This window comes from Belonocnema kinseyi, chromosome 4 (genome assembly GCF_010883055.1).
Source record: "Belonocnema kinseyi isolate 2016_QV_RU_SX_M_011 chromosome 4, B_treatae_v1, whole genome shotgun sequence".
Classification (NCBI taxonomy): Eukaryota; Metazoa; Arthropoda; class Insecta; order Hymenoptera; family Cynipidae; genus Belonocnema; species Belonocnema kinseyi.
The window spans coordinates 138006474-138018520 of record NC_046660.1 but is presented as its reverse complement, the minus strand read 5'-3'; the positions used below and the strand labels follow the sequence as shown (position 1 = coordinate 138018520).

Here is a 12047-nt window from a genome sequence, read left to right as displayed (position 1 = left end):
TCCAAAAGTGCATCACAATAACTTAACAATTCCACAGTATTCTGGAATGCACTTTCAAAGTCTAAAAGAATTATGAAGGCTTTGGTGTTCTAAAACGATTCTATAGTTATTTTTAATTTATTTCTGTAAATTGAAGGAATTTCATGACATTTTCAAATGGACGACGCGATTGACACTTGGTCTGATTTTGATGACCTTTAAAAATCAGTCTAAAGATAAAATAATTTTATCAATCAATATCAAATATTATGGTAAAATATGAAATTGGACAGTATTATGGTATGCACTTCAAACGGATAAAAGAATTATCAAGGTTTTAGGGGTTTAAAAATGATTCTAACGAATTTTAAATTTATTTCTATAACTTGAAGGGTATATAAACCGATGGGACCACATGAAATTCCATCTAATACAACGCTAATGAAATCTGATGACCTTCTCAGCATAAGACACAAACCCAAGACGACTCTCTCGGTTCCAGTTTTGCCCCCCCCCCCCCCTTCCCTTATTAACGGAAGTTTCGTGGGGCGAACCTTATAAATAGACTGTCCACCATATGACGAATCGCTACTTAACTCGGCCATGATTTCAACTCGTTAAATAAACTTATAGCATAAAGGTCGTAGTTGGGCGTACAATCTAAACAATGAATAATACAAACAATAAAATAGCCTCGGAAAAACTGGAACTTTAATTGACAAAAGGCATGCACACGACAAATGTAAAGGTTAAGTTTCAGGCGGTGTTTGGAATGCTACAGGGACTAATTATCTGAAGTCATAGAAAACGGGGTGTTGAAAGTCGAATTTTAAATATCAGGGTGTCTAGGAAAATTCAATTCACGAATTCCCGGTCAATTCCCGGTTCAAAAATAACGTTTCTCCCAGTTTTTTTTGTGATGTGTTTAGCTATTTCAGAAGTGGGTTCGATTGATAAGAAAAAGGTTTTAAAGAATAGTGAGAAGAAAAAAGATTACAGAAAATATTTTGAAATAAACAATCACATGTATCACAAAAATGAGATATTTATTACTTTTCAAAGAAAATATAAAACCAGAAAAGACCAACGTTTAGCAGGTCACCCACTATTTCTCTTTTACGATACTCGTCTTAATTACGGAATTTTGCTTATCGCCTTCGTAAAAATGAAAGATGAATTTTGATAATAAACATTTAAAAATGTAACACTGCATATTAAAAATATATTATTTCCTCTATCTGTTGCATCTATCTTAATCATAAATAACTCCAACGAGTAGATTTATGCGCTCATTATAATATGTCGTCTGATCACTTAATTTCACTAAAAGTTTAGATTTTTTGGTCTGAATTTCTTGCAAATCCTTTGCAGCCTTTCTTATAGGCACTTTTTGTTAATTGAGAAGCCCCTTTCTAGTGCTGCGTTTCTATGAGAAAGAATCAGGACCATTTTCACAAAACAGTAAAGATCTGAAGACGGAGAGTATGCTTTTAACGTATAAATCCAAAATCTATCCAAATGACGCTCACTTCATCGGTAAGTCTTGAAGCACTCTTGAGCATGAGGTGAATTGGATAACGCTTTGCATTTTTTTCTACATTTTCAGCCTTCATACAAGAAATCTATTTTGTACTCACCAGGACATCCAAGGTTTTGGTTAGCCTTCGGAGAGCGGTATTAGGATGATCGTAAATCAAAGTTGGATTTAAACAAGAAATATATTCTGTTTGTGATTGAGCGGAGATCTTTCTTGCATTTTTTTGAGGATAGCAACAAGAATATTTTGGCACCCTTGACGAAAAGTTAAAAAGTCAAGATCCTTTAAGTCTGGCGTATTCCTAAGGACATCTCGAGTCGCAAAACCTAATTCAATCTTCTTAGCATCCAACAGATTTTCTTTATTTCAAAGATCTAATTTCACGATGGGATTTTTTTCTGAGACTTCAGACATGACAACCTGGACTGCAAAACTTTGGAATAACCCAGTCAAATCGCTAAAGAGGAATGGAGCCATAGGACTGTCAGACTGGAAAGCAGTTTAGAAATGGCTCTAATTCTGTTGTCAAAAACTCAAAAAACGCTAGTTTGTGTCTAAGTAATTTATTTTTCACCGCAGAGGCTAAAGTTTGATAGTTTTTTTTCGTAAGAACAGTCAACAAGGTCTTGTGCTTCTTCATCAAATTTCTTTCTTCTTCAGTCAATCTTCAGTTCACTTTAGTCCCTCTTTTTGTTTTTAACCTGATCTTTTTCCTTTTTCTTCATTTCTTATTCTTTTCCAATCTTTTCCAGGAAAGTGACATATGCTTTCAATGGATATAGCATCATTTTAAACCTTCTACAAATTCTACCTTCTGCCTGTGATTTCGGAGTAATCTTGGCGACTGGCAGAGGAATCTCTAAAAAAGTAATAAGTAATAATAATTGGAAGACTCTTTCAATTATTGGCATAAATCATCGACCATTTTAAAATTAACATTTGGGCCATCTATATCAATTTGGATAACTTTGCCCAAGTTTTTTTTCCTGTACTCCAGCTTTGAATTCTTCACGAAGGTCCACGGCCCGTGTGTGGCCTAAGAAAATCGAATCCAGATATCTTGTAGTAACTTCGTTGGTCTCATCGCACCAGTACCTTATCGACAAATACATCTGCTGACGCTGTGCAATTTTATTTAGGGATTCATCGAAGCCCACTACGAGATGAGAACAGTTGTCGATAATCGATTCCAAGTTCTTCATGAAATAAGGAGCAATACAATACACAATAGTGTATTTCACTTTATCATTTTGCAACTGCAATCTCTTTACTATTTCACTGTCTGGGAATATACTCGGAAAAAGAGTCACCAAGTCGCCAATGCTGCGCAAAGAAATGTGATGAACGACAGAATAAAGACAGAGCATAATTTCAGCTTTGGTTACTTCTTCTTTCTGTAGAAATAATTTCATGACAGCAGTTGATCCATGAACGCGTGGAGAGCTTTTGTATAAGCGATCTTCCGAAGAACTTCCTGAGATTTTTTCCACCCTCTCTTTTTGTAACTGTGTTGAAGATGAAGATCCTAATATATAATATAAATTTAAATTAATAATAGGAATAAAAAAGATGCAATAAATCGTTAATTCTTCAGAAAATGGAAAAAATAAACTCACTGGTAGGTTCTACAGGTGATGATAATGCAACCACAGGTGTGCAATTTCCGTCTATAATCACAGGCTGCCCAAATAATGCTGATATTGTCGGCGTTTGCTGCTGAATTTTTTGAGCCTGTATGTGCTTCTTTCCATTGGCGTGACTGACTAGTGCAGGACGGCCCATTGAGCCTATCTTGATATTTCTCATACATATCTTAAAGCGAGCGTTCACTCGACTTGTTGGATCTTCCTCAACCCAAGGAAACTCTGTTTCGCACTTGGCAGCGGAATACGAAATCTGACTAATAGTATTTGCGACTCACGTGAATTTCTGTATAATTAGAGAAAAAATTAGATGTGAATACGGAAATTCTAATGATTAAAATTCTCCAATAATAATAGCCAATATAAATTGGTACTCTAAGCAAAAAGTGTTATTTCAAAATTGATTTAAGTAGAGGTATACTACTATAAGAAATAGGAAACAACTTGTTTTTTGTCAGTAGCATAAAATCATATAATTTTGATAATAGAGTAATTCCATCTTCAATCATCTGAAGAATTCAAGCTACTGTTGAAAATCCTTATGAAAATTTTAATATTTATTCTCTTGGGTGTTCAAAGAAAAACAATAAAATGATTTTTGAAAATTCAAAAAGCTTGGAGGTATTAAATATTGAAAACTTTGATCTTTTCTTCATACTCTCATAACTTTAGCTATTTTAGTGCTATCGAGGTTTATTTTATTTTTTGAAATTATTCGTAATGAGATGCAGTTTTGGAAAAATATTTTTTGAAAGAAAAAATTCTAAAAACTTCTTGGATGTTTTGAAAAAAAATTTTCAAACTGAATTTCTGAAAAATATCCACTTTTTATACATAGCTCACAATGTCTTCCATAAGCCCTGTAAATTTCAGAATGGGATCTCTGTAAGTATTTGAGAAATAATTAAGAACGTATGCCGTGACATGACGATCCTAGTGCAAAGAGCGCCCGAGAGTTTGATTTATGAAAATAAAAAAAATGACGTATGCACGAACTTCAGAGTTCAGACTCTCGGGCGTTTTTGCACTGGGATCGTCATGCCACGGCATACGTTCTCAATTATTTTTCAAAAACCAAAATAGATCCCATTCTGAAATTTACAGAGCTTATAGAAGACATTGTGAGCTATCTATAAAAAAGATATGAAGGAAAAAAGTGATTTTTTCAGAAATCGAGATTAAAAATTGATTTTTCCATTAAAAAAATATTTGTCAAAACTGCATCTCATTACGCATAATTTCAATAAAATAAACCTTGATATCAATAAAATCGCCAAAGTTATGAGAGTTTAAAAAAAGATCAAATTTTCAATTTTGAATATCTTTCAAGTGTTTTGAATTTTTCAAAAATCATTTTAGAGTTCTCCTTTGAACACTCAAGAGAAGAAATACTGAAACTCAAGAGAAGAAATACTGAAATTTTCTACAAGATTTTTAACAACAGCCTGAATTCTTCAGATGATTTGACATGGAATTGCTTAATACATAAATTACATTTTTTTCGGCTTGAAGTAGGATAATTTTTTTCTTTTTTTCTCAATTCTTTTAGAACATAATGCAAACAAAATTCAATTTTTTAATTTACTTCATGTTTAGGTAACTTCCGAAATAATGTTCATATTTTCATTTTCTTGGACTTGTTTAAAGGTAGATATCAATATTCTGAACTTACAAATAAGATACAAAAATACAAATTTATAAAATCATAAAAGGAGTATTGAGAATAATTATACTGTATATTTCAAGAAGATGTAATTCTGTATTCTTAATTATCGATTTTATCATTTTTCAAATCCCTTACCAAAGGATAAGAATTTTTCTAATTTTTATGACTTGTTTATGTTAAGTTCAAAACTCGGCAGAATAACTTTAAAAGAGAATAGTGATAATACTTACCTTTTCGTTGTACAACTTAAAATTAAGTATCTCTCAGGAATAAAAATCACATTACTCAAAAAACAAGAAACAACACGTTAGTGGCTGGACTCATTCAATGCATTCAATTGCCAATAAACAGTTGAACGAGCCGAGTAATCCCGAGTTCAGTCGAGCCACGACGAACCATAAGCCACAAAGAACAATGACGAACCACAATGTCTATGATAAACGATGTTCATTGGCTCTGATTCGCGCCTTTTTTCAAATAGGAATAATTATGTTTTTCAAAGTATTTGTATTATATGAGATAATATAATTCTACACAGAAAATAAGAAATATGAATTTATGCGAACAGAATTGCCGGCATTTTCCCGCAACGGATCCACAATGGCTGAGTCCCTGGGTAAACGGCGTTCATGCCGTCATGGCAGACACAGGTAAAAAGTGTATTACGATGCAGGGAAAAACTCCAGTATCGGTGTCTGGTCAGGGTGGGAAAGCGGGCTCTCCGACGTCGTCATCATGCAACCGTAGCTCTTCATCAATGGATCACTTGGTTGGTGTAGAGTCTCATGCTACCAGGAAAAAAACCGCGAGCATTTCTCAATCGCATGCCTGCAAGAATAGCTCAGAGTCATTCTGTTACAATTGCAGTAAATATGAAGTGAGCAGTTTGCGAAAATCAATCGACGAGGAAGTGAAAAGTCTTTACGAAAAGTATTTTGACCGTAAATTTCTGCACCAAGAAACAAAATGGGTTCCTCACGTCATTTGCAATTCCTGCAGACTTATGTTGTATCGCCTAAAAAATTCAAATAACGAAAAGTACCGTAAGTACTCCACACCAACCACATAGGAAAAACCCGTTAATGCGAAGGACTGCTACTTTGCATGAATTCCTTCAAAGGGTTCAACGCCAAAAATAAAAATAACATTTCGTACATTAATGTGTGCACAGTCACAAGGGCAATTGAAATCAATAAAAATGCACGCCAGACTGATTTAAGCGCTTTAGAAGATGATAGAATGGAAGTTGAAAGTCAACGTCATGGCGACGGTAGTGAAACCAGTGATCTAGCACAAAATAGTTCTGATGATTCCGATGAAAATGACGAAAAAGATGACGAATATGGCGTGCATAAAATGAAATTGAAGGTTCAATACTAGTGTCGCAACTAGAACTGAATGATTTTATTAGAGATCTTGGAATGGCGACTTTTCATTGATTCGTCAAAACGCAGCATTAATGCTGTTTTACTGCATAACACGAATACGTACGCTCCTATCCCTATAGCTCACTCAACGGTCATCAAAGAAGAATATAACAATGTTAAATGCTTCTTGAAAAAGTTAATTACACGAATCACAAATGGCAAATATGTGGTGATCTCAAAATCATAACAATGTCTTGTTACCAGATCCGCACACTTTTTTTGTGTGGCTGTGTTATTTATCATAGCGTGCTACGTCCCAATTGATAGTGATTCGAGAGAAGTTAAATGCACCTTCTGGGACACTTCAAATGACACAATAAGTATTTGCGATCATGGTGAAAAAATAATTCTGCTAGGAGATATGAATGGATGGGCGGGAATCCAAAATCAGGAAGAAGGATGAAAATAAAGATAGGTTAACGACCTTATAAGGGAGTTGCTAAAACATTTGCAGGGATAATGCAGAAAGCGACAATGCTTGGACTGCTGCATCTCATGGTCATGAGACAAGGTTACAACCAGAAATTTACCGCGACTTTGCCGAGAGCGGGTGTAATTTTTTCGTATGTCACTTCCGCTCTCTGTGAAATTCTGCGGTAGTCCTGATGACAAACTTTTAATTATGTATTAATAATATGTACATTGCAGAAATAATGTCCAGGATGACATTTCTTAAGGGTTCTTACTCACTAATTTATCACTGTTTCGAAACCCCTAGAAGATTTAACAAGTTTTTTTGTCTCGCATTAAGGATAAGACTTCAAAGCATGAGTGGTATAAATTTGAGATTTTTAATTAAACTTTTCTAGGCCATGCCACAAGTTGAAGTCTTTTAAGTCACTTGCCGCGCCTTTTTCGACGGAGAAATCACGTTTTAAAGTCAGCAGTAATTTCTAATAGTACTCGTGCTAGTTCTGCTGATAATTGGCAACGGTATTGTACATAACAAAATTGTTAGTGCAATCGAAAAAATATAATGAAATAATATAATATATAAATACAAACAAAGTTGTGTCTGTATTTTCTTGTAACCTCCGAGTGTCAAATCCTGATGAAACTGCGAATAAAAGATTTTTTGTTTTAGGGGCCTCGAGAATCAATATATAATCGCATTTCATGCAAATAAATAATTATATTAGTTTTACTTTCCCATTCAAAATTAAAACATTAATAAACTTTCTGCATTTAAAAAACTAAAAAAATGTATGTTCTTCGCAGCTCACTGCCTTTAAATCTTAAACTATTCCACCCAACTCCCTCTCTCTCACATTCAAGTCTGCCACATTGGATTGGCCATTTTATTTTGAACATTTGATATCAGATACGGTTTTGGCCAACCTAAAAGCTCTCATGATCACCAAGATATATGAAGATAAATAAAAGAGTCGCATTCAAGTTAGCCATATTGGATCCGCCATTTAAAATTTTTAATATAAAACTTTATTTTGACAATCCCCAAAATTCACACTTAAAAAGTTCAACTTAATTCAGTCCAAAATTTTGAACATGTAATATTTGACATTAAATTCGCATTCAGCAACCTCAAAAAAACCCCTTATACCAAATTTCGGACAATTATGGCTTTTTTTATTCTGGCCGACATATTGGATTCTGCGATTTGGAATTTGGAATTTCTGACACTAAGTTCGTAACCAGAGACACAAAAAGCCTACAAATAGTAAGTTTCAGACACATTAGACGTAAAGTCGAATTTTCGCTACTGTTAGTAGTTCTTGGCCTGAAGTTTTAGGTGAATGTATCGTTTAAGGAGAGATGCATTACGACCATACTTTATAAGCCGTTTTCTAGCCTGTTTTTGTAATAAAGGTGCAGTCTCCGCTAGTGTATGATCTAGCTTAATATAATACTCGAGCATTAGGCGTTTTTCATTCGCAGAACCTTCAACCGAACTTCAAATCATCAAGTATGAAGGCCTAGCTTGATATGAGTTTGTACTGGGAGCAAGTCCCTGCTTCAACTGTGGCCGGACAGGCCATTACTGAAAAAAATTCCCTCGAGAATACGGGCTCTTCTGCGTAAGATGCAGACGAGCCGGAACTCATTAATAAGACTGCTGCCGAGGAAGATGCAATCATTTCAAACCGCCAAGAACGCTGGAAAACAATAGGCTCATTCAAGAAATGCCTGGCTCCAAGTGCCCTGCTACAATTGCGGGAGGAGAGGCCACGCTGTCCACGGGATCTAGAGCTCTTCTGGAAAGGTTGCAGCCAGCCAGACAATCGCCGCAGCGGGAGTGTCTACTCTGCAAGAGGGGGCAAAAGAGGCCCCGAGCTTACTACTGAGCCACCTTTGCACGATTTTTTTTCTTTTGTTATTTTCAATACTCTCATCTCATTCCTTCTTTCACTTTCCGTTTTGCGATATGCCGTCCATGTTCAATTGCTTTCAGTTTGCATTTTCATTTGACAGTTGGTCTTACAATTTAAGCATTGTTTTTTTTTTGGACATTATTAGTCCATAAATTTTGAATTTTTCATTTTGAGTTAGTTTAATGATTTAATGACCACTGCTTTTTAGGGACATTAGTTTCTCTTCGAAAAGTAATGCCACATATTTCTTCATAAGTTATGATTTCGTTAATTTTTTTCATTTTTTCACAGTGAATAGAAACTAACGTGGTAGCCAAGATTACAATTGTGTATTAGCATATATCTCCAGGAAGAAAGGTACCATAGCGTCATTATGTATAAATGTGTCTAACATAATCAAAAATGTGTTGAAAGATTATATTTTTTTTTTACTTATTTTAGCCTAAAAATCAACTTGTCATTAAAGTACCATTTGGCAAACCAGAAATTAAGCAAGTGCTTCTTCGTTCCATGAAAGTCTTTCTAGTTTGAAATGTGAACTTAAGCTTAGACAAAAGAATATTCAAGTCTTTCCTCGCTGTTTGGGAACGCTTTAAACTTAGTTAAAAATTTTATACAGAAGTTACAGAAAAAAATCGATGGCTCCACTGCAGAGTTTAGACTTTTCATTATGGTCAACCATTTTGATCATTTCATGCGAACAATAGAGTAAACACTATATTTGTCTAGAAGTAGCATATCAAGGGATGAGAAAGCTTTTTAAATTTAAATATTAGCAGAATTATAAATTTTTCATTGATTTAATATGCTTTTCTCCACAAATTAGTAGGTTATATCATTCTATTCGTTCATTTACAAAAATTCCCAAAAATGTGGTGGAAAATAAATGAAAACGGAATTATGAGAATAGTGAGACTTATTTTTTGAGTCTGCAGCCTTTGAGTTTTTCAAAAATGTAATATGTTAAATGTCTTTTAAATACTTCATACTATTAGGAAAATGCTTTGTATAGACATTTTTTAGAAGAAAGAAAAATCCCAAATCATATTTTTTGCCGGAATTTCCAGATTTCGGCCACTGTGCGCATGTGCATGGTTTCAACTTGGCGAGTGAAGGCGACAAGCCGTCTCATTACTTATAGTCAGACTCTCGTTTTTCATTCGCAGGACCTTTAACTGTACCTCAAATCATTGTGTACAGATATAAAGGCCTAGCTTGATATAAGTTTGTACTGGGAGTTCGTCGTCTTCCTATTTTATTTTTAAATATATTTGCACTTCATCTCGTTTACGTTAACATGCTTTACATCTCATTAGTAAATTTGCGTTTTAGAAAGGCTAACTTTTGTACTTTTGCTTACTCATTCTTTCATATACCAAACTTTTGCCGCTGCATGGTGTTCAACCTTTTACTGTCTCCATCGTGGAATCGAGGGGATATGTGCTTCTTTGTTCCGTTCCATGGCGGATTAAATTGTATTTTTTAAGTCTGCTAAAAAGGGGTAAATGAAAATAACAAATTATTTGGAATTTTAGTATGATTTCTCGTCTCCGAGTAACTGTAATTTAGGAATAACAATAATATACGTACATATATTTCTAACACAGTTCTAACAAGAAACCTAAGTTTTTATAAAGTAGAAGCATCTTTTTATTTACAGCTGTTGTAAATGACGAGCTTAATTTTCATTTTCCTGGTGGTTTATTGAAAGCAGTCAGGAAAATCCGTTATATATGACTATATATCCATCTAGCAGTAAACATGATCAAATTAAAAAATGTATACAGAGTGAAATATAAAATTTAAGCTTTTGTTCTGAAAATCGATATTCTACTGATATTACGCAGTTTTTAAATTTGTTATTTCTAACAACGTTACACTTGAGGAGATTCTATGTATTAGATTTGAGTAAAACCTGAGCTGATGTGTCCTGTTTTTACTTTTTGCAGATATGGAATTGTACTTTTGGCCACTTTTGGGGGTCTCCTGGCCCAAAGTGTACAGTATTAAATAAAAATAACGCGAAAAAATTAATAAAAGAATAATAAATATATAAATAATTTAAAATCTCAAAAAATAAGATAAAAAAATAAACATACCGTGTCAAATTTCGGCTCCTGAACATTCGACGTCAACAAATTCCAAATTGCTGTGACAAACTGAGGTAAGTACTGCTGAAACTCTTCGTCATATTTTTGAGCATATAAGCAAACATTGTCACAAACTTGAGACTTCAACTGTTCTAACACACTAGGCTCCTCTTCATCCTTTAATGAAAATATATATTTTAATATATGCCATCAATACAGAAAAGAAGTTTCAAAAAACGAAAGTTTCTCAAAGATATGAATTAGGCTTCAACAAATAAATGAGTCAAATTATGTTAATTTCAAAAGCTATAAGTCTACATTTGGTAGAATTCAGAAAAAAACCAGGGGAATATATCACGCATAACCATTACTCAGGATTGCTTACCATAGTTCGCAATGCTGGGACATTGACAGTAAGGAGAGTATGAAAGTTTACCATCCACGCTTCCATGTTATCTTCAAAGAATTCCGGTAAGTCCTGCCAAAAATTAAAACATAGTATTATTAATTATATGTTTTATTAAACTTTTACTCAGATGAACACGGTTATACATCATAGCCACGGACCAAGCCGAGTGTCTGATGAGATTAGAATGTTACAAGTTAATTCAAATAATTTAATACGATGGTTGAAACCTACTACGAATATGTTGTAGGTATACAATTACGAGCGTCCACGAGCGTTGGAGGTGACAACAGTCACCTCTGGATGCTATTATTGCTATTATTTATGTGTTCTTATTAAACTTTTACTCAGGTAAACCCGGTTACACATCATTGCCATGGACTAAGTCAAGTGACTTTTGAGATTAGAATGTTATAAGTTAATTCAAATAATTTAATACGATGGTTGAAACCTCCTACGTTGATGTTGTAGGAATAGAATCATGAGCGGCCACGAGCGTTGGAGGTGACAACAGGCACCTCTGGATGCTTTGAAATGTTGTCACAGGCTTATACTGCCCAACATGTCGAAGGCATTTTTGGTTAGAGTTGGATTTTTATTTGATCAGTTTTCACGGGGCTGTCCCGGTATATATCATCAGTGACGGACGCATTTTTATAATGCAATTAAGTGATCTGATGGGAGCAGTCTGCCCAGACATATTGGACAAAGCCTGGTTTTTACCCCATCATTGACGGAATGGGTTGCAGTCAAGTACACGATGAGGGGACCTACAGCTTAAGGTGGGTTCCGAACCACCAGAACCTCGGTAAAGGTACATTGAAAATTTTCCAGAGGTACCGGCTCAGGGAGCGAACCCCGGACCTCTTCCTGGACAATGCTAAATGTAAACGAAACTGCTTGGAAAAACCTTGAAAAAACCTTGTAGATCATCACCAAGATCAATACAGAGCTCTCCAATGAGTTTCT

General features: G+C 34.6%; 1 protein-coding gene across 3 annotated transcripts in view; it reads right to left on the bottom strand.

The window, feature by feature from the left end:
- The window catches only part of LOC117171173 (exportin-2), a 278471-nt gene that overhangs the window by 163633 nt on the left and 102791 nt on the right, over positions 1 to 12047 (bottom strand). For all 3 annotated transcript variants that reach the window (XM_033358237.1, XM_033358239.1, XM_033358238.1), the window contains 2 exons: positions 11058 to 11150; positions 10682 to 10849 (listed from right to left, as the gene is read on the bottom strand). In XM_033358237.1, the coding sequence (XP_033214128.1) occupies positions 10682 to 10849; positions 11058 to 11150 (261 nt within the window). The remainder of the gene's footprint in view (positions 1 to 10681; positions 10850 to 11057; positions 11151 to 12047) is intronic.